Source organism: Sorex fumeus, unplaced genomic scaffold, assembly GCF_029834395.1.
Source record: "Sorex fumeus unplaced genomic scaffold, SorFum_2.1 ptg000028l, whole genome shotgun sequence".
Classification (NCBI taxonomy): Eukaryota; Metazoa; Chordata; class Mammalia; order Eulipotyphla; family Soricidae; genus Sorex; species Sorex fumeus.
This window is the reverse complement of record NW_026606085.1, coordinates 15,979,813-16,001,298: the sequence shown is the minus strand read 5'-3', so window position 1 is coordinate 16,001,298 and position 21,486 is coordinate 15,979,813. Positions and strand designations below refer to the sequence as shown.

The window sequence follows — 21,486 nt, the reverse complement described above, 5'->3', positions numbered from 1 at the left end:
AGAAGGTCTTGCAAGAGAAGAAAGGTGACAACTTGTACTCATTATTGGGTTAAGACTTGCAGTGGGGCCCCCGGATCTCCTGAGCACTGCTTTTGAGGCCCCCAATAAACCAAAACAAATACGAACAAAATATGATCTGATCATGCTCTTGCTTCATCCCCTGGAGATGCTGCTTTGTTGACTAAAAGGAAGAGTGAGCCACACAGTCTTGCATTGGTTAGCCCAGCCCCTCATTCTTCTTCTTCTTGCATCACCTGCTTACACTGGCGTTCTCATCCTGAAGTCTGTATACATTCCTTGCTGTCACTAGAATGTTCTTCTCCTTTTTCACTTTTACCTATCACCCCAGCTACAGTCAGTGCAACAGTCATTTTCTGAGAGTTGTATTTACTAATCTTTAATAAAAAAGAGGCCTTCTATACATTCAACTCTTCTTTCAAGAGTATTTATTCCAAATCCCAATTACATGACTTACACACTAAGATGGTGCTTTGATTCTCCATTGGCCATGTCAGCTACAGCAGTTCCTTAATGAGGCCTATGGTAGCTCATGCCAGTCAGTGCCAGTCAATCACAACTTCTTAGTCCATACCAAGCTGTGGTAGTTGACAATCCATCATAATCAATGCCACCCCTGGTGGTCAGTGTCAGTCAGTATCCACCCATTCCAGCTCACGCTAGTTGAGATAACCCGTGCCAGAATTGCCATTTTAGTTCACATATGCATATGTCTTTTGATGCCAGTTTGTGCCAGTCTGATAGATAATGCCAATCCATACAAATCCATACTAGCCTAGTGTCATCTTGTGTTGGTCCATGTGAACCTGTGCCATGGGGTGCCAACCAGCATCACTGCCAATTCGTACAAACAGTACCAGTCTGTGTCTATGTCAACAGGTACCAGCTGATGGCAAACTGTCAGTTGGTGCCAACTTGTGCCAGTGCTAACCTGTATTAGCCCACAGCAATTTATGCCACATTTCAGTCTGAGCCAGTATATACCAATCTATGAAAATCACTGCCATCATTTGCCAACTATTCTAGTTTATGCCAACCCTAGCCAGCCTGCCCGTCCATACCAACCCAAGCCAGCTTATGCAAACTTGTGCCAGTCTGCCATCCAGTACCAATTTATAGCAACCCATACCAATCCATGCTAGTTGGTGCCAACTCTGCAAGTTTATCCTAACATGTCAGTGTCAGCTTGTGCCAGTCAGTGCCAACCCATAACAACTTATGCTAGCCAGCGTCTGCTGACCTGGGTTAGTCAGTGAAAACATAAAGCAGGCAGTGCCAATCCATGCCAGGAAACTCCAGTGCATGCTAGTCCATGACAACACATACCAACCAGTGCCAGTGCATGCTGGGGGATGCCAGCCAGTGCCAGTCAGTTCCAGCCAGTGCCAATCAATGCCAGTTGCTACAACTCATGCAAGTTGATACCAACTCATGGGTCATGTCAGTCACTACCAACCCATGTTAGTGGGTTGTAGTGTCAACCTGTGCCAGCTGATGCCATTCCATCCAATAGGTGCTATCATATGCCATCTGATTCCAGTATTCAGCTTATCCTAATCAGTTTCAACATAAAGCAGCCTGTATCAACCTGTGTCAATCTTTGCTAAATTGTGTCAGCTTGTACCAACATGCCAAACCACACCAACATGTGTCAATGTTAGCATCTGCCATCTAGTGTCAGTTAACATGGGCACATGCCAGTCAGTTCCAACAAATGCCAATCAGTGCCAGTCTATACTATTCTAGTTCATATGAATTGATGGCATCTTGTTCCAGGCAATGCCAACCACTGTCAGTGCTCATTTATGCTATCCTATGCCACCTCATGCTAGAGCTAGCCCATACAAGTCCATGCAGGCAATGACAACCCATTCCAGTCATTGCCAGCAAATGCCAACCTGTGCTTGTCAATTCCAGATGTTGCCAGTCCATGACAATACATTTCAGCTTGTACCAGTCTGTGGTCATATGAGTCAATGCAGCACCAGTCTATGCCAATTAATGCCAAACTGCTGATCAATATAAGATAATGCCAGCTTGTGTGAGTCTGCATCATCTTGTGCCAGTCAGTACTAGACTACACCAGATCTTTGCTATCCCTTGCCACCCAGGTCAGTGCCCACCCGTGCAGTGCATGAAATCCCAAGCTACTCGGTTCCAACTCATGCCACCCAGTTCTGGCATGTGTCAGCATGTCCCAATTCCTGCCAAACTACCTGTCAGTGCCAGCCAACATGTGCCACTTAGTGCTAGTTCATTGCCAATCTGTGCCAGCCAGTTAAATCTATGCCAGCCTCCTCGTACCAAATTTGCCAGATGTTGTCTATCCATGCCTTGTGGGATTGGGAATATTTTCCATGACTGAACCAATGGCAATGACATTTGTGTCTTAAAGAGAATTACAGCCCGCATTTCTGTAAAGTCAGTATCTGATATTTATATTATTATATGAGTAATATAATATAATCACGATCACAATCATCCTGTTATTTGTTGATTTCCTCGAGCAGGCACCAGTAACCTCTCCTTCTTCCTAGCCCTGAGATTTTAAAAGAGCCATTTCAATGCTCTTTCAGGTTTAGGAGAATGAGAACCCATCATTGTTACTGGTATTTGGCATATTGAGTACCACACGGGAAGTTTGCCAGACTCTGCCGTGCGGGCAGGATACTTTTGGTAGCCTGCCAAGTTCTCCAAAGGAATAAATGAAATAATAAGATGTCATGCGACCGCAAATGCGGCCACGCGCTTCCAGGAGCTGGTTTTATAGTCTCTGTGTCTTGGCCATTGATGGGACCAACCTGGCACTGGTGGCAGCTGGTGGGTGTGATACCTACCTACTGGAAGATGGGGGGTCTGGTTGGAGAAGGCCCAGTCCCAATCCGAGTAGGCTTGGAGACTTCAGCCCCGGGACCCACTTTCCTGGGTTCCTCTGCCAGTTCTTTCATGCATGAGGCCCATCCGGACTGTGGAGAGTGGTCCCAGCATGGCCGTGGCTGGCTCCTGAAGTCCTCAGCTGCTGGGGCTCTGGTCGGGGCAGGGGCGGAGGGAGAAAAACTCAACGCTCCCCCCTCCAAGGGGCCCCGGTGAGGACAACCAGGCACAGGGGCAGGAGACTTATATAATTATATGAGTGCAGTATAACATATAATCTGTTATATATTTACATTAGAAAAACAGTAGCCAGAATTTAAGTGTCACATAATCCATCAAATTAAAAATACATCTAGTGAAAATACATGTGTGCCCCCCATATTTTCACAATGACATAGTATAATGTAAAGCTTAAAGTATCGCTGGCTTTGGCAAGTTAGTCCATATCTTGGGTGATTGAAGAAAGTCAGGAAGGTGTGAAGGATGCTATCGTCCATCTCAATGGAGGGTGACCGCTGGGCATACTTTCAGAGTGGATTGAACTGTGATGATGATTACCTAGGAGGGAGGAAAGAAGCTTGTAAGAGTTTGCCAGTGTCAGAGCTCAGAATCTCTGTATGTTACATTTGCCCTTGACAATACTAAGTCATCTTAAAGGTGAAAGATTTTAGCTCTTGCTTGGAACACTGTCAGAAAGTTCTCGCAGTGTGACTTGATATAATATAATCTAGAAAGAAATATTTGTAGGTACCACCTAATCAGAGTTCTAAGCTATTCATAGAAACCATGTTTTTTAAATTTATTTCTTTAACAATTTTATTAAAGCACTGTGAATTACAAAGTTATTCATATTTGAGTTTCCACCCTCACCCCCAGCCTGACATCCTGACAGGCTCCTATTGAATTTCATTTGTTAAAGTTTGGGTCTCACCACAAAAAAGAGAACTACAGGCCTATATCCCCGATGAACACGGATGCGAAGATTCTCAACAAAATACTAGCAAATAGAATTTAACAATTCATCAAAAAGATCATACAACATGACCAAGTGGAATTCATCCCGGGGATACAAGGATGGTTTAACATTCAAAAATCAATCAACATAATCCATCATATCAACAAAAGAAAAGATAAAAATCATATGATCATATAAATAGATGCAGAGAAAGCATTTGACAAGATCCAGCACCCGTTTATGATGAAAACCCTCGCTAAATTGGGGATAGAGGGGACTTTCTTCAATATAGTTAAAGCCATCTACCACAAGCCTACAGCAAGCATCATCCTCAATGGGGATAAACTAAGAGCCTTCCCCTTAAGATCAGGGACCAGACAAGGATGCCCACTCTTTCCATTACCGTTCAATATAGTACTGGAAGTACTTGCAATAGCGATTAGACAAGAAAAAGATATTAAGGGCATCCAAGTAGGAGAGGAAGAAATCAAGCTCTCACTATTCGCAGATGATATGATACTATACTTAGAGAACCCTTAAACCTCTACCAAGAAACTCCTAGAAACAATAGATCTGTATAGTAAAGTTGCAGGCTATAAAATCAATACCCAAAAGTCCATGGCTTTCCTATATGCAAATAGTGAGAGAGAAGAAAATGACATGAAGAAAACAATCCCGTTCACAACTGTGCCCCAGAAGTTCAACTACCTAGGAATTAGCTTAACTAAAGAAGTAAAGGACCTTAGAAAGAAAAATACAAAACGCTGCTTCAGTAAATAAAAGAGGACACAAGGAAATGGAAAAATTTGTTAAAGTTTGGAGGATGCTATCGGGATTCCCTGTTCATGGATCGGGAGGATTAACATTGTCAAAATGGCAATACTTCCCAAAGCACTGTACAAATTCAACGCAATCCCTATTAGGATATCCATGACATTCTTCAAAGAACTGGAGCAAACACTCCTGAAATTTATATGGAACAATAAGCCCCCACGTATAGCTAAAGCAATTCTTGGGAAAAAGAAAATGGGAGGAATCAACCTCCCTAACTTCAAACTCTACTACAAAGCAGTAATAATTAAACAGCATGGTACTGGAACAAAAGCAGAACAGCAGACCAATGGAACAGAGTTGAATATACTGACATCTCCCCCCAAACATATGATCACCTAATCTTTAATAAAGGAGCAAGAAATGTGAAGTGGAGTAAGGAAAGCCTTTTTAACAAATGGTGCTGGAAAAACTGGACGGCTACATGCAAAAAAATGGGCTCAGATCTCTGCCTAACACCATGTACAAAAGTAAGATCAAAATGGATTAAAGACCTCAACATCAGACTGGAATCCGTAAGGTACATTGAAGACAAAGCCGGCAAAACCCTCCATGACATTGAAGCTAATGGTGTCCTCAATGATGTCACGCCACTGGCTAAGCAAGTGAAAACAGAGATAGACAAATGGGACTATCTTAAACTAAGAAACTTCTGCACCTCAAAAGAAACAGTGACCAAAATACAAAGACAGTACACAGAATTGGAATGGATATTCACCAAATACACATCCGACAAGGGGTTGATATCAAGGATATACAAAGTACTGGTTGAACTCCACAAGCAGAAAACATCCAACCCTATCAGAAAATGGGGCGACGAAATGAACAGAAACTTCATCAAAGATGAAATTCGAATGGCTAAAAGACACATGAGAAAATTCTCTACATCATTAATCATCAGGGAGATGCAGATCAAAACAACAATGAGATATCATTTCACACCACAGAGACTGGCCCACATCCAAAAGAACAAAAGCGACCAGTGCTGGCGTGGATGTGGCGAGAAAGGGACCCTCCTTCACTGCTGGTGGGAATGTCGACTGGTTCAGCCCTTCTGGAAAATAGTATGGACGATTCTCAAAAAACCAGAAATTGAGCTCCCATTTGACCCAGCAATTCCACTCCTGGGTATATACCCCGGAGAGGCAAAAAATTATAGTCGAAGCGACATCTGCAGTTATCTGTTCTTGCAGCACTGTTTACAATAGCTAGAATCTGGAAAAAACCTGAGTGCCCAAGAACAGATGACTGGTTAAAGAAGCTTTGGTAAAACTCCTAGAAACAATAGACTCGTATAGTAAAGTTGCAGGTTATAAAATCAATACCCAAAAGTCCATGGCTTTCCTATACGCAAACAGTGAGAGAGAAGAAAGCAACATGAAAAAAACAATCCCATTCACAATTGTGCCCCAGAAAATCAAGTACCTAGGAATCAGCTTAACTAAGGAAGTAAAGGACCTGTACAAAGAAAACTACAAAACGCTACTTCAGGAAATAAAAGAGGACATGAGGAAATGGAAAAATATCCCCTGCTCATGGGTCGGGAGACTTAACATTGTCAAAATGGCAATACTGCCAAAAGCATTGTATAAATTCAATGCAATCCCTATAAGGATACCCATGACATTCTTCAAAGAAATGGAGCAAACACTCTTGAAATTTATATGGAACAATAAGCCCCCACGAATAGCTAAAGCAATTCTTGGGAAAAAGAAAATGGGAGGAATCAACCTCCCGAACTTCAAACTGTACTACAAAGCAGTAATAATTAAAACAGCATGGTACTGGAACAAAGGCAGAACTGCAGACCAATGGAACAGGGTTGAATACACTGACATCTCCCCTCAATCATATGCTCATCTAATCTTTGATAAAGGTGCAAGTAATGTGAAGTGGAGTAAGGAAAGCCTCTTTAATAAATTGTGTTGGCATCACTGGACGGCTACATGCAAAAAAATAGGCTCAGAACTCTGCCTAACACCATGTACAAAAGTAAGATCAAAATGGATTAAAGACCTCAACATCAGACCAGAAACCATAAGGTACATTGAAGATAAAGTTGGCAAAACCCTCCATGACATTGAAGCTAATGGTATCTTCAAAGATGCCACGCCACTGGCCGAGCAAGTGAAAACAGAGATAGATAAATGGGACTATCTTAAACTAAGAAGCTTCTGCACCTCCAAAGAAACGGTGACCAAAATACAAAGACAGTCTACAGAATGGGAAAGGATATTCACCGAATACACATCTGACAAGGGGTTGATATCCAGGATATACAGAATACTGGTTAAACTCCACAAGAAGAAAACATCCAACCCCATCCAAAAATGGGGCAATGAAATGAACAGAAACTTTCTCAAAGAAGAAATCCGAATGGCAAAAAAGCACATGAGAAAATGCTCTACATCATTAATCATCAGGGAGATGCAGATCAAAACCACAATGAGATACCATCTCACACCTCAGAGACTGGCCCACATTCAAAAGAACAAAAGCAACCGATGCTGGCGTGGATGTGGCGAGAAAGGGACACTCCTTCACTGTTGGTGGGAATGTCCACTGGTTCAGCCCTTCTGGAAAACAGTATGGACGATTCTCAAAAAATTAGAAATTGAGCTCCCATTTGACCCAGCAATACCACTCCTGGGAATATATCCCAGAGAGGCAAAAATGTATAGTCGAAGTGACATCTGCACTTGTTTGTTCATTGCAGCACTCTTTACAATAGCCAGAAACTGGAAGAAACCTGAATGCCCAAGAACAGATGACTGGTTAAAGAAACTTTGGTACATCTACACAATGGAGTACTATGTAGCTCTTAGAAAAGATGAAGTCATGAAATTTACATACAAGTGGTACAATATGGAAAGTATCATGCTAAGCGAAATGAGTCAGAAAGAGAGGGACAGACATAGAAAGATTGCATTCATCTGGGGGATATAAAGTAACAAAATATGAGATTAATACCCAAGAATAGCTGAGATCAGCACCAGGAGGATTACTCCATAACTTAGAGGCCAGCCAGGTATCCTAGAGGAAAGGGCAGTTCAGATAGAGAAGGGAGCACCAAATAAAGTATGTTTGGAGGATCCTCCCAGGAGGGGAGATGCATGTCGAAAGTAGACTATGGACTGAACATGTTTGCCACTCAATGCCTCTTTTGCAGACCACAACACCCAAAAGGAAAGAGAGAACACAGGGGATTGCCCTGCCACAGAGACAGGGGGGATGGGGGGGGGATGGGGGTGGGAGGGATATTATCCATGGTGGTGGAAAATGGGCACTGGTGGAGGGATGGGTATCTGATCATTGTATAACTGAAACCAAAGCACAAAAAATTGTAAATCTACAACTTTAAAAAAAATAAAATAAAATAAAGGGAAAAAAAAAGAAGCTTTGGTACATCTACACAATGGAATACTATGTAGCTGTCAGAAAGGATGAAGTCATGAAATTTACATACAAGTAGTACTACATGGAAAGTATCATGCTAAGTGAAATGAGTCAGAAAGAGAGGGATAGACACAGAAAGATTACATTCATATGGGGAGATAAAGTAACAAAATAGGAGACTAACACCCAAGAATAGCCGAGATAAATACCAGGAGGATTACTCCCTGGCTTTGAGGACAGCCGCACATGCTAGGGGAAAAGGCAGCTCAGATAGAAAAGGGAGCACAAAATAAAGGGTGTTGGGAGGTTCCCCTCAGGATGAGAAATGCGTAATGAGAGTAGACTATAGTCTGAACAAGATTGCCACTCAATGTCTCTTTTGCAAACCACAGCACTCAAAAGGAGAGAGATAACAAAAGGGAATGCCCTGCCACAGTGGTAAGGTGGGATGGGGGGAAGGGAGGTGGGAGGGATACTGGGACTGGTGATGGTGGAGAATGGGCACTGGTGGAGGGATGGGTATTCGATCATTGTATAACTGAAACCCAAGCAAAAAATTTGTAAGTCTACAATTGTACCTCATGGTGTTTCACTAATAAAAATTTAAAAAAAAGTTTGGGTCTCATGCTTTCAGTGTTGTTGACCTCTTGGTTTGGATATTTAACTATATCATTCCTTAACACCACGGATATACCTGAATCTCCTTGATCCCTGACCCTCATTGCTTCTCATCTGTCTCTTCTCCCTGTCCCCTCCACTCTATTTCTTTCCTTCTCTTTCCTATACTGTAAGGTCAAGAGTGATCTAGGCACCCCTCCTTTAAACCATTACATTCCCTCATTCAGTTATTCTAAACACCACATATAAATGATATCATCGCATGTGTGTCCTTCTTCTGGCTTACTTCATTTACTTCATTATATCTTCCGGTTCCATCCATGTTTCAGTGAGTTGCGTGATTTAGTCATTCCTAACAGCTGCGTAGTATTCCACTGTATGCACATACCATGTCTTTATGACCTACGGATCTGTCGTTGGACATGTAGAAACTGTGTCTTATCGAATCTCCGAGGGCCTCTGTACCACTGTGGCCCAACTACCTTAAGGAGCACCTTTTTAAATTTGTCCTAAGGAATTTTGTTACCAGTAATTTTGAGGACTTTGAGAGCAATCACTGGAACTTATTTTAGTAGCAATTGGACTTAAACTTGTTTTAAGTATAAAATACCCAGATGATGGATTTCCTTATTTGCCCCTTTCACCTTCTGCTTTTCCTCTTTCCTTTCTCTCATCCCATGATGTGGTGGAAATGAGCCCTGCCTTTCTCTCCAATGCCATATTTTCTCCTTCATTTATGAAGCTCCATTGGACAAGTACATTTCTATTTGGAGGTATGTCTGGCACTGCAAAATAAAATGTGCACTCTTTCCCTTCCCTCTTCTCCCCTTCCTCTCCCTTTCCTCTTGACCCACCTGATTGTGTTCAGGGTTTACTTCTGTCTCTGTGCTCAGGAATCCATTCTGGCTATGCTTGGAGGACCACATGTTATGCCAGGGTTTGAACCCAGGTTAGTTGTGTGCAAGGCAGGTGCCCTGCTTGCTGTATTATCTCGTCAGTCAGTGCACAATTCCATGAATGTTTTAACTCTGATTTCTGTTGGTCATAACATCATAATTTATGCAGAGACCTAGGCTAGTATTGTTTAGAACTTTGGGGTACTTACAATGTCTTTTGCATGTGCGCTACCTGGAAATAGTAGCACTATTCATTCAGGGAATTTAGAGCCCATCTTTGACTATTTTAATACCTTCCAAAGGAGAAGACACCTTCAGGCTCCAGTCCATCCTCCTGGCACCGACGCTAATCCCTTTAAGTCTGCACTTTATTTGAAAACTTTACTTAAAATAAGTCTTAAATGTCTCCTAATGGTCTCTCATGGTGACTTCACTTTGAATTTTTCTTTTGCGTGTTTTCTGTATTGACCCAAATCTACCTCTAAATCCAAGTCTTCACTATAATCCCTAGGAGGGATGTTGGGGCCTTTCTGCAAGCTGGGGGTGCATTTTCAGTGGGAGACATTATCAGTGGGGGACATTCTTTCTCTGAACTTTGCTCTAGAGTGCACTTAGGTGGCCTAATGAGTTCAAATGTGACCTTTACCTACCTTACTGATGTTCTTCTTAGTCCACACACTCAGGTGTACTAAGGAAAATCTTGACACTACATGTGTCTTTGCTTAGGGGACAAGAATTCTGCTTCCTACTATAGTCCAAGGAAAGATGGAGGATTGGAATTCTCAGTCCCCTTTTATTGTGAAACAAATATTTATTGAGTACCTACTATTTCTGGCAGGTATTACCATGTTGCAGAAGGGCGAGGGAGAAGAGAATGAGAGAAAGAGAGAGAGAGAGAGAGAGAGAGAGAGAGAGGAAAAGAGAGAGAGAAGAGAAAAGAGAACACATCAGGAAACAGGCAAAATTCCATACTCGTTCAGAATTTAGATGTCCATGTATGTGTGTGCATGACTCTGTGTATCTATGTTGTGGGAAGAGAAACAAATGAATAGGTTCTGTGACATAGGGAGGTTCACCTGATTTGCTATTTGGCAATAAACCAGGATGAGTGCCAACCAGTGTACTTCCTAAAAATTAGTGCTATTATATTTGAGGCCATCAGTGCCACAGGGTAAATGATTCCTTTTCGTTTTAATGTCTGTTCTCTGGGGAAAACAGAGGGTAAACATGTCTAATTTAACAGCTTTAATCAGGTCCCAGGATTTCCCAGTTCATAAAACCCCTTGGGCCAGCCTAGCAGACGGGTCTTTTAGCACTGGCACAAGCTAGTTTCTCTGTCTGAGGCTAGAGAGGACACGCTGGGCCACCACCAGAAATCATACTCTGTCACTCTTGAATTCCCGGAGCCTGGGGCACTAAGCTCTCAGTCCAGATCTCACCCAAACCTCACATACAACAAGAAGAGTCATCTTTGTTTGGGACAGCTCAGCTCTAAAACTGCCAATCGGTGAGCAGGGGCCAAGGGGAAGACTCATACAATCAAGCATTGAACTAAATGCAGAAGGATGAGTGTGGAATTCTTGTGTCTCCTTTCCTTCTTCCAGAACTCATCTGTGAGAGCCAAGGACTTCTAGAAATGCCTCATCTCCTCTCTACAAACATGGGCATTAGTCATTGACCATTGCTAGCCTTTTGGACCTTCCACACCGAAAGGGAACTGAGATGCCAGTAGAGTCAGGAGTGGTCCACAGGGCTCTTGAACTTGATCCCTACAGAACTTGCTCTTTAGTGTTCTGATAAATACCTGTAAAGGCTTCCTCAGGCTTTTGTGTAGCAGAGAAAGAAATATGCTCAGTAGACTGGGCTGAATTTCCTTCTCATTGAGTAACTCAGTCTCACTGTTAGAGCTGGGAACTCATTGGAGCATTAACCTCTTGTCCTTTCTCAAGAGATAAATCTTAAAGCAGAATGGCCTCAGCAAATGACTCCTTAGTGACTGAGTTTATCCTCCTGGGTCTTACACAACAGCCAGAACTGCAGCTGCCTCTCTTCTTCATTTTCTTAGGAATCTATGTGGCAACCATGGTGGGGAACCTGGGATTACTTGTCCTCATTGGGCTCAACCCCCACCTGCACACCCCCATGTACTACTTTCTCTTCAACCTTTCCTTGGTTGACCTCTGCTACTCCTCGGTCATAACTCCCAAAATGCTGGTTAGTTTTCTAACAGTAAACTCCATCCCGTACGCCGAGTGCATGGTTCAGCTCTTTTTCTTCTGCTTCTTTGTTATCGATGAGTGCTATCTCTTGACGTCCATGGCTTATGACCGGTACGTAGCCATCTGCAAGCCACTGCTTTACAGGGTCATCATGTCCAGTCAGGTCTGTCTCATGCTGATGGCGGGTACATATATGATGGGCTTTCTGGGTGCCATGGCCCACACAGTGTCCATGCTGAGAGTCTCCTTCTGTGACGACAACATCATCAACCACTACATGTGTGACATACCTCCTCTCCTTCGTCTTTCCTGTAGCAGCACTCATGTCAATGAGCTGGTAGTCTTCATTGTGGTGGGTATCAATATCATAGTGCCCAGTCTCACCATCTCTCTGTCTTATACTTTGATCCTCTTCAACATCCTCCACATGCGTTCTACGGGGAGCAGATCCAAAGCCTTCAGTACCTGCAGCTCCCACATAATTGCAGTCTCTCTCTTTTTTGGATCAGCTACGTTCATGTACCTTATGCCTTCTCCTGCTGGGTCTCTTGGTCAAGAGAAAATATCCACAGTTTTTTATACCATTGTGGGGCCGATGATGAATCCCTTCATCTACAGCTTGAGGAACAAGGATGTCCAAATGGCACTGAGTAGGACTTTGAAGAAATGGGTGTTCTAAATAGGAGTATTGTCAGTGTTTAGATTCCATATTCTGATAAGGGAGCCGATGGTGTATAGAACTATGGAGAGATTAGAAAGATATCTATATGAAAATACAAATGATTTCAAGAATAAGGGAGTTGAGGTAATTGCATCAATAATTTTTCAAGAAAAGAGTAGTCCTGGGGCTAGAGCAATAGTACAATGGGTAGGGCATTTGCCTTGCACACGATCGACCTGGGTTCAATTCCCAGCATCCCATATGATCCTCCGACCACTGCCAGGAGTAATTCCTGAGTGCTGAGCCAGTTGTTACCCCTGAGAGTCGCCAGATGTGACCCAAAAAGAAAAAAAAAGAGTAGTCCCCCATCCTGTCACAAAATGTAGGGGAAATGTTCATTTGGTGTTTCCTGCTGATTTTCACAGATTAGAAAGTTTTAAGTAGGAATAATTAATGGCATGCTCAAGTTTGGACCCATCCCCAAGTGGTGAGATTGTAATAGTTTTGATTTGGGCAGATCTAAAGTTTCTTTGAAGCTTTTTCACGGTGTTGTCAATTTTGGTGAATGAATGATTTAGTCATTCATCCACTCATGTGGCTGGGTGGAGGAGCAACTTTTGAAAGCCTGTTGAGTTTGTGGAAGGAGAATGGGCTATTTTGAGTATGACTGGGGTTTTGTCTTGGGAGACGCCTTTCTTACCTCAAAGAAATTAACTGTAGGGAGATGTTTCTCTGCTCCTGAATCTCCTTTTTAGTCCCTAAATATGGGACACTGAGGTTAGGACCCATTTGAATAAGCAGGAATAGACCTTGAAGTCTAGCATTTCCTCTTAGTCATCCCATATTCCCTTTGTCTCAGAGGTTTACGTGGTACAAATGACACAATCAGTACATAGCAACTGAGCAAATATCCTATAGGAGCTGTTCGATATGCCAAAAACAGTAACAAGTCTCACTATGGAGATGTTACTGTGCCCGCTTGAGCAAATCGATGAACAACAGGAGGACAATGCTGCAGTGCTACTGTGATTTACAGTACTGTGCATGAGAAAGTTTTATGCTCACAATGTTCCAACACCAAACTCTCTATCCAAGGGTCCACTTCCCTCACTGTTGCCCTGGTGGCCACTCCTGGCCCCACCCCAGTTAAGCTCAGTTCTCTAAACTCAGTCCTTAGGTTCTTTGTCTTTGATCCTTGGTTATTCTCCTGCAATGTTTCTTTATATCCCACATATGAGAGAGATCATCCCACACATCACAGAGACCAGACTGTCTCTTGGTTCTCAGAATATACCTGAGTTATGTTATTCTAGAAATTTGACATTTCTTCATGCATTCTGAATATAAATTATTATCACACACACATCTTTTCTTTTCTCCTGGACGATAGCTTTTCATTCTTAGTGTTTTTCAAAGAATGCACTGCAGCACTGTCCTCCTGTTGTTCATCGATTTGCTCAAGTGGGTACCAGTAATGTCTCCATTGTGAGACTTGTTGTTACTGCTTTTGGCATATTGAATACGCTGCAGGGAGCTTGCCAGGCTCTGCCATGCGGGCAGGATACTCTCAGTAGCTTGCTGGCCTCTCTGAGAGGGAAAAAGAGTAGAAACTGGGTTGGCCACATGCAAGGCAAACACCCTCCCCATTGTGCTATCACTATAGTCCTTTTCAAAGAATAGAGATTCTTAATTTCAATCAATTCTAATGTCTCATTTTTATTTTGGACTGAGTGTTTAATGTCACATTTAAGAACATTTTTCCTAAAGTCCCAAGGAATTTTCTCATATTTTTTTCTAAAAGTCTGTGGTCTGTGATTTAGGTCTAAGATTGGTTTTAGATTAATTGTTCTATAAGGTCTGGACTATCGTGTGTACAGACATCTAATCAACCTAGCCCCCAATGGGCAGTGTTGATTAATACAGTGGTAAACACTTCTGTGCTTCTGAGTTAAGGAAGTAAAAGGAGTAAAAACATAGCCATGAGGAATAAAGTTGCCGTGTCACATGAAAAATTTATATTTAACTTTTTATGAAACTGCCAAGCTGTTTCAAGAGGCTTCATTTTTATGTCCTTAATCATATGCTTTTTATTCATCTGTATATATTTTTAAAATGAAATATCTGTTTAAATATTGTGTCTGTTTTCTTATTTATTTCCTCAATATTACATTGTAAAATAATTAAAAAGAAAAGTCATGTCAGAAGCCGACAAAGAAAATAACACTTTCAAAATATGTATCTGGTAAAGAATTGATTTAAAATTAACTGTCTTAAAATGAATATGCCGCATTTAAAACTTTAGTTTGTATGATTTATTATTATTATTTTTTAACATTGAATCACTGTGAGATACAGTTACAAGCTTTCATATGTGAGTTATAATCATACAATAATCAAACACCCATCCCTCCACCAGTGCACATTTCCCACCACCAATCTCCTCAGTATACCCCCTTCTCCCACCCTCCCTCTGCCTCCATGGCAGAAAAGTTCCCCCATACTCTCTCTTTACTTTGGGGCATTATGGTTTGCAATACAGATACTGAGAGGTTATCACATTTGGTCCTTTATCTACTTTCACTACACATCTCCTATCCTGACGTTCATTTACCATGTGCTGCTCTGAGCCTTCCTCTTCCCTCCTGGGCTTCAGGAAAGAATTCCTTCTTGCCATCCAATCCTGGTTGTCCCGAAGGATCTTTGTCAATTCTTCAAGCCTCAGGAGCATCTCTGTTGTTTTCAGTTTCCAGAAGTTGGGTTGTTGTGGGGTGGTGGCATGGGTTTTCGTGGGATTATTCTGTTTGATGTTGGCAATGTGTTTCATTGGATTTTAGAAAATTTCAGTTATTCTGTTGCAAATATAACTTGAAGCCTTACACTTCTCTTTGCCTTCTGAGAACCAGAAACAAAAATATTACATTTGTTGTTGTTCCATAGGTCTCTGAGGCTCTGTTTGCTTTTATCTAAGTCTGTCTTTATTGTTGTTGTTGTTTTTTGGGTCACATTCTAAGATGCACAGGTTTTATTCCTGGCTCTGCACTCAGGAATTACTCCTGGCAGTGTCAGGGGACCATATGGGATGCTGGGAATCGAACCCGGGTTGGCCATGTGCAAGGCAAATGCCCTACCCTCTGTGCTATCACTTCAGCCCTAAGTCTGCCTTCTTTTAAATGAAACATAAGATGCTTTATTAAAAAATTATGAGGAGAAAGTTTGTAAGGCTACAACTGTACCTCATGGTGTTTCACTAATCACAATCACGATCATCCTGTTGTTCTTCGATTTCCTCGAGCAGGCACCAGTAACGTCTCCTTCTTCCTAGCCCTGAGATTTTAAAAGAGCCATTTCAATGCTCTTTCAGGATTAGGAGAATGAGACCCATCATTGTTACTGGTATTTGGCATATTGAGTACCAAACGGGAAGTTTGCCAGACTCTGCCGTGCGGGAAGGATACTTTTGGTAGCCTGCCAGGTTCTCCAAAGGAAAAATAAGATAATAAGATAATAAGATGTCGCGCGGCCGTTTCACTAATAATAAATAAATAAATAATTGGGAGGAGGCTCTCAAACAGTGCTCAGATGGTCCTGGGACCACTCCTGAGAGACTCAGCCTGAGAGACTGAGGATGAGCTCTGACTGGGCTCTGGACCTTGGGCTTCAACAAGCCCGGCAGACGCTATGACCCGTGGAGCTCTCTCCCAGCTCTGCCCCGCTTCTTTTATTCTTCAATGGTCACTGTGTATGATTTGCCTTGTCCTACTTTTGGGTTGCTGTTTCGTCTCTCTATGGTAATAGAAAACTTAGCTGTCTCAAGTTAAAACTGTAGTGACAGCAGTTAAAGTTTATTAGTGGAACATTTTTATCAGCTTTCAACATGAGAGTGATAATATTGCTGAAGCCATTTTCTCTTGTGTAGCTACTTACTTTTGCATAACCCTTCTCTGATAGCTTTTAAAGTTTCCATTTTGATGTAATTAAGACTTTAATGTAATTGTAATAGAGAGTTATAGAGATCCTGCTAGTTGTCAATTCAGTTTCTTGATAACATCTCACAATAATAATAATAATAATGTAATATCACATCCAAGGTTCTAACATTTTTCATTTATACCCATCCCTATCTCCCTCTCTCAGTTCCTTCTTGTTGGCACCTAGCATCTGATTCATTCATCATTTTGTGATTTTAAGAATATTATGGAAATGGTATGATATGGTAGGTAACCTTTTGTAACCTTTTCACTGGTATATTCCTCTGAATATCAAATCAAGTGGCCCTGTCCAGATATTGCCTGTCTCAAAAGTTTGTCCCTGATATATTTCAGTTGTGATTAACTTTATATTGAGTTACATCGTCAGAACAGTCTAAAAATCGCAGCTGAACTTTTGGTATAAACTGACATGGGGTTTTTAGAATTTGTGCAGGATTAAAGAGGACCTCAAAATCCTAAATAATTTTAAACAGGAGAGATAAAGATAGATTATGTATACTTGATTTTAAGACATTTCATCCTTTACATTTTTGTGTTTTGGGACACGGTGGGCACTGCTGCCGCCCATGAAAACTTGGTGCAACAGGGGGGAACCCTTTGGATCCAGAGGTTGAGCTGGCATGTGCCCAACTTATGGATCTCTCTCCAGTTCTGAACTTAGGCCCTTATATGCAACTCTGTTTTTATAGACTTTGCTATTGGGATCAAGAAATAGCAAAATATATTGCTCATAAGTAAACCCAAGCATAAGTAGTCAGATAATTTTTTCCAAAGCATCCAATAGAGGAAGGATAGTCTTCCTAACAAATATCTCCTGTGTCTACCAAATATCAATTTGCAAAAAAATAGAAAACTATTTTGATTACTACCAGGCATCTTTTGCAGAATTTAACTTAAAAGTCATCATAAATTTACATGTAAAATCTAACATTACAAAACTCTGGACACAGATAAGAGAAGCTAGCTATGAAATATATTCTTTGTTTTGGTTTTGGGGCCACATCCATCATTGCTCAGGGTTTACTCCTGGCTCTGCTCTCAGTGATCAGTCCTGGTGGGCTTGGTGAGCTTGGGGGACCATATGGGGTACCAGAGATTGAACCTCGGATGGCTGTGTGCAAAGCAAGTGCCATACCTGCTATACTGTGGTGCTGACTCCTGAAATATATTATCTAAAGAAAATATTTCAGGCAAATATTTTACATACAATTGGGGGCTTTAAAGATAGAACAGGAAGTAGGACACTTGTATATGACTGGCCCTGTTTCATTCCCTTTTGCTACATATAATTGAACACTGCCAGTAATAGTGCCTGAGTATTTCTAGGTGTGACTCCAATTCCCTGCAGCTCCCGCCCCTTAAAATACACACACATACACATACACACACTCCCACGCAACACACAAAGAACGCTCTACAAAAGAAAAAGTTAATAAATTAGACTTTATTAGTATTAACATTTTTTCTGTTGCAGTTAGATATATGATCAAAGGCGTGGAGCATATGCCTGGGATGTACAGGGCCCATGCTTGATCGAGCACACACACCACACCTCAGGCATTGCCAAGTATAGTTCCAGTGACCCCCAAAATTATTTTTTAAAAATTATAATGATCTCAGCCTTCAGGCATTAGGGAATTCTCAACCTCTCATAATGTTTTCTTTATTTTTTTTCTTTTTTTGCTTTTTTGTGTCACACCTGGCGATGCACAGGGGTTACTTCTGGCTCTGCACTTAGGAGTTACTCCTGGCGGTGCTCAGGGGACCATATGGGATGCTGGGAATCGAATCCAGGTCAGTCGCATGCAAGGCAAATACCCTACCCACTGTTCTATCTCTCCAGCCCCTCATGTTTTCTTTAAAAACTCATAGAAAGACAGGGAATTTTGTAAGCTTTTAAGGTGTTCCCTGTTTTGTTCTACCAAAGAGTAGTAAAGATGGTTCTTGAACATGATTCCCAGCCTCAGACATTCCTACAACCTTCTTGGACAAACTGCCTCATGTAGTTGCTCTGAAGTTCCCAAATTAAAAATTCAAACACAAAGACAGACATATCTGAGAGAGGAAAAACCACTTTTATCCCAATTTTTCTTCTTCCCATACCAGATAAAAATCAGTATTTTTGGACTTGATTACCTTTGTGAAGAATCTGTATGAGTCTTGTTTTAATTCTGGATCTTGAAATGTTTTGTTGATTCTGCCTTTGATTGAAACACATTAAGAAGTATAAGGGGTTCTGCCTTAGTAGTTCTTATACAATCCAGTCATAAAAATGTGACATTCCCTAGCAATTGAAGGCAGGGCATCTGCTGATACCAGTATGATGCCCATCAATAAACCAATGTGATGGAGAGCCCATTTAGCCAGATGGGAAGATGAAGGAACAGAGTGTGAGAGTGAAGGATTCTTACTGGACAGAGAGATAGTAAAGTGTTGAGGCCAAAATTGAAAAGGGAAGAATAAGAGGCTGGGTTTTCATTGTCCAATCTTCTCCCATTATTTATTCTACCACTTTCAGGAAGCAGTCTTTTGGCAAGCTAAGGGAATGTACTAGACTCCAGCAGTCACTTCAGCCCTAGATCCCTCTCTAACTTTGGCTATTGTATCATCCACCTATGCTGACACCTATGATAGGGAGAATGAGTTTACCTGGGCTGCTTGGACCTTCCCACAGACACAGTAACAACTCTGAGACACGGGGCAAGGGATGTTGGCTCTGAGATTAGGAAGAATGCTGCCTCTTCTTTGCACTTCTTTGTACCTTGGCAATATGGTTTATCTTTTCCCAATTCCAGTTTCAGACTATGTACCTCTGATGTCAGTGGGAGACATCAGTGAGGAGGAGTAGATCAGATTCTCTGCCCGGATTCTTCCTTAATTGAAACATGTGGTCTCTATCTGAAATCATGTAGGTTTGAGTTGAAATTCTACAAGCAACTATTTCTAGTTGTGCAAGTTTGGTAAAGTTCCTTTGCCTCCTGTGGTTCCTGTAAACTTTAAATGGAAAATGATAATATCTGCCTTAAAATTTGGTTCTAAGAAGAAATATTAGTGACGGAGCAGCAGGCACAAGTGATGCAGGTTCGATTATGGTTGCCATTCCAGTTCAAACACCTTCACCTTCAAGATAACTCACATCTAGTTCTGGGAAGTTCCTCTCCATCTCCAATGACATCACCAGAGCAAAATGATGTTTTTGCTCGTGGAATTGCTGCCCAGTAATGTATTAATGGGTTATTCGACTACATGTCCCTTTCATTTTTTGGCTTCTCAGTTACTCTACGATAATGCACTTTAAGATGTGGCTTCTCAGAATAAGGGTGTACTGTAGATGAAGAGGAGAGTAAAGAGGTAGCAAGCATGGTGCATATTGGAAATTCCTGGGCCACAGAGATTGTAGGTAAGATTCTTGCCTTATATGTCACTGACCTTAGTTCAGTCCCTCACCACAGATGAACCGGACCCTGCCAGTGGTGATCCCTGAGAGCAGAGGCAGGCGTAAGACCTGAGCACTGCCAGGTGTGATGACAAAAAAGAAAAACAAAGCCCAAAGATAATGACACTTTCCAAATAATCTCGAGAAAAAACTTTTATTCTATTTTTGTAGCCTTCTAAAAACTGTGCTTTGTACTCTTATGGGAGATGATTAAATATACTAACTTCAGTCTTTGCATTTCAATTTCTTTATGTAATTTCTTTCTCTAATCTTATTGTAAGATTATTACACGTGTAATACAAGTATTTTTGTAAAAAAATAATAATTTACTAAAATAAAGGAGGCTATGAAGAGCAGTTTACATACCTCTGAGCCATGGATCTTTTGTCTTGATGTTTCACTGGACATTACTAGTCCCTTGATTTTATAGAACCAGAGTTGACCATGACAAAAAGGTAAGTCACTGGGATGAGGAGAGAGGGAAACACATTCCTGGCAGAGCTAAAGGTGGCTGAATCAGATTTGCTCCTGAGGGAAGGGAAGGAGTTCTGCTGTGGTACTGATGTTGGACAGCAGCTTTCCCGCAGACAGTGGAGAGACTGACCCAGATGATCAGGGGGCTGGGCTACGTGCTGGGGAGCCGGGGGAGCCCCGAAACACTAGTCTTCTCAGAGCCCGCTTGACCTCCTTGTTGCGCAGAGTGTAGATGAAAGGGTTGAGCATGGGTGTGACGATCGTGTAAAACACAGCCGGGACTCCAGCCCCTGGCCCACTGGCGCTAGGCTGCAGGTAGATGGAGATGGGTGGCAGGTAGTAGAGGAGCACCACTGTGAGGTGGGAGGAGCAGGTGGAGAAGGCTCGCTGGCGACCCTCTGCTGTGCGGATTTTCAGCACCGCCCCCACGATGAAGACATAGGATGTGATAATGAGGATCAGGCAGAGTGCGGCCACCACGCCAATGTTGGCCAGCACCACCAGCTCATTCACGGTGGTGTCTACACAGGCCAGCTGCAGCACAGGTGGGATGTCACAGAAGAAGTAGGCGATGTGGTGAGGACCACAATACGGCAGGCGGAAGGTGAGGGAGGTGTGGATGGCGGAGTGAATAGCGCCAGTGGCCCAAGTGGCCCCTGCCAGTCCAGTGCGTATGCGCCTGTTCATGGCCACTGAATAATGCAGGGGTTGGCAGATGGCCAGGTAGCGATCATAGGCCATGACAGTGTACAGGAAGCACTCAGTGCTGGCCAGGAAGTGGAAACAGTAAAGCTGGACTGCACAGCCGTGGAAGGAGATGACCATCTCCTCTTGAGTGATGAGACCCGCCATGATCTTGGGAACTGTCACTGTGGACAGGCATGCATCCAGGAAGGAGAGGTGCCCCAGAAAGTGGTACATGGGGGAGGAGAGGCGAGGGTCAGAGCCCACGGTTAGGAGAATGAGGAGATTCCCAGTCACTGTGATGCTGTAGGTGATGAGGAAGAGGAGGAAGAAGAGACCAGGATGCTCCGAGGTGTACATCAGACTCTCCAGCAGGAAGTAGCTCACCACTGTCTGGTTGGGCTCCTCTGTCTTTATGGCCATCCTCACATTGAG

General features: G+C 42.3%; 2 protein-coding genes across 2 annotated transcripts; one reads left to right on the top strand and one right to left on the bottom strand.

The window, feature by feature from the left end:
• The first annotated feature begins 11,556 nt into the window (after positions 1 to 11,556).
• On the top strand, positions 11,557 to 12,486 carry LOC130024384 (olfactory receptor 147-like). The gene has a single exon (XM_056115109.1). It carries the CDS (start codon positions 11,557 to 11,559, stop codon positions 12,484 to 12,486), a length of 930 nt encoding a protein of 309 aa, XP_055971084.1.
• Positions 12,487 to 20,505: 8,019 nt separating this feature from the next.
• LOC130024479 (olfactory receptor 10S1-like) lies at positions 20,506 to 21,486 on the bottom strand. Its single transcript, XM_056115239.1, has one exon. The coding sequence runs from the start codon at positions 21,472 to 21,474 to the stop codon at positions 20,506 to 20,508; it is 969 nt and encodes a 322-aa protein (XP_055971214.1). The 5' UTR covers positions 21,475 to 21,486.

What these genes read in the sequence shown, in the direction of transcription:
- LOC130024384 (XM_056115109.1), top strand. Translation starts at nt 11,557, where the DNA reads ATGGCCTCAGCAAATGACTCCTTAGTGACTGAGTTTATCCTCCTGGGT.
- LOC130024479 (XM_056115239.1), bottom strand. Translation starts at nt 21,474, where the DNA reads ATGGCCATAAAGACAGAGGAGCCCAACCAGACAGTGGTGAGCTACTTC.